At 65.0% G+C, this 1,203-nt stretch overlaps 1 protein-coding gene across 10 annotated transcripts in view; it reads right to left on the reverse strand.

Annotated features, from left to right (window-relative positions):
* The window catches only part of NEO1 (neogenin 1), a 165,339-nt gene that overhangs the window by 4,143 nt on the left and 159,993 nt on the right, over window positions 1–1,203 (reverse strand). For all 10 annotated transcript variants that reach the window (XM_042022697.1, XM_042022698.1, XM_042022696.1 and 7 more), the window contains 2 exons: window positions 855–1,091; window positions 229–365 (listed from right to left, as the gene is read on the reverse strand). In XM_042022697.1, coding sequence (XP_041878631.1) covers window positions 229–365; window positions 855–1,091 — 374 coding nt within the window. The remainder of the gene's footprint in view (window positions 1–228; window positions 366–854; window positions 1,092–1,203) is intronic.

A 1,203-nucleotide genomic window follows, 5' to 3' on the forward strand; every position in this document is an offset into this window, starting at 1 on the left:
TGGCACTGGGAATGCTCTGCAGGGCTCAGGAATGGCACTGGGAATGCTCTGCAGGGCTGGAGAAGCTGCAGGACTCAGCAGGACCCTCCCTGCAGGAGGCGATTCCCTCCCCGCTCTCTGCGCGTTCCCGGGCAGTGCAGCCCCGAGCCCCGCTCCCCTGTGCCCTGGAGGTGCGGGTGCAGGATCCCCGCAGAGCCCCGGCCCTGCCGCCCGGGCAGGGGTACCTACGCTCTCCGAGTCCTCCAGCATCCGCATGGTCTCCTGCACCTCGGGGGCGCTGGGCACCACCACGGGCACGGGCGGCCGAGTCCTGCCCAAGGTGCCGATGGACGCCGTCTTCACCGCGTGGACGGGGTGCCCAGGAGCTGCAAAGGGTTGGGACACGGTCAGCTCGGGCCACTGGGTCTGCTAGAGTAAGGACAGGGAATGGCTTCCCACTGCCAAGGGGAAGGGATTGATGGGATATTGGGAAGGAATTCCTGGCTGTGAGGGTGGGGAGGCCCTGGCACAGGGTGCCCAGAGCAGCTGTGGCTGCTCCTGGATCCCTGGCAGTGTCCAAGGCCAGGTTGGACGGGGCTTGGAACATCCTGGCGCAGTGGAAGGTGTCCCTGCCCAGGGCAGGGGACAGCACTAGATGGGCTTTAAAGCTCCCTTCCAACCCAAACCAGTCTGGGGTGATTCCATGAAGGAAAAGGATTCTATCAGGCGAAAAGAATGCTTGAATTGTGGAGCGTTGGATTTGAATATTGTCTTATTTATGTACAGAAAATGACACCAACAAAACCCACCCCAGCCTCTGCCATATGTCCTTTGCTGCCCAACTCCACCCTCCCTTTGTTCCCGAAATCCCTCACCTTGCTGTGTCAGCAGGGGGGTGCTGGGCAGGGCGGGGTCGAAGGGGCCCCCGGTGGGGGGCACGGCGGGCACGGCGAAGCTCTTGAGGGGGTGCGAGGGGCGCACGTGGGCCGTGGGGGGGCCCTGGGGCTCCTCCTCCGCGGGCAGGAACGGCCCCTCAGGCTCGGGCAGCTCCGCGCTGGGCACGGCCGCGGCCGCCGGCATCGTGTCCGTGCTGGGCGTGTTCCGGACGGACTCTGCAACACACACACCAACAGGGTTATTCCTACCTGGAAGGGCTCGGGGCCACTGGGACACAGCCCCTACTCCTCACTGGGATGGCTCCGGGGCCACTGGGACACAGCACCT

This window comes from Corvus kubaryi, unplaced genomic scaffold, assembly GCF_017639235.1.
Source record: "Corvus kubaryi isolate FWS band 111438036 unplaced genomic scaffold, C.kubaryi_AGA036_p1.0 37220, whole genome shotgun sequence".
NCBI lineage: Eukaryota > Metazoa > Chordata > Aves > Passeriformes > Corvidae > Corvus > Corvus kubaryi.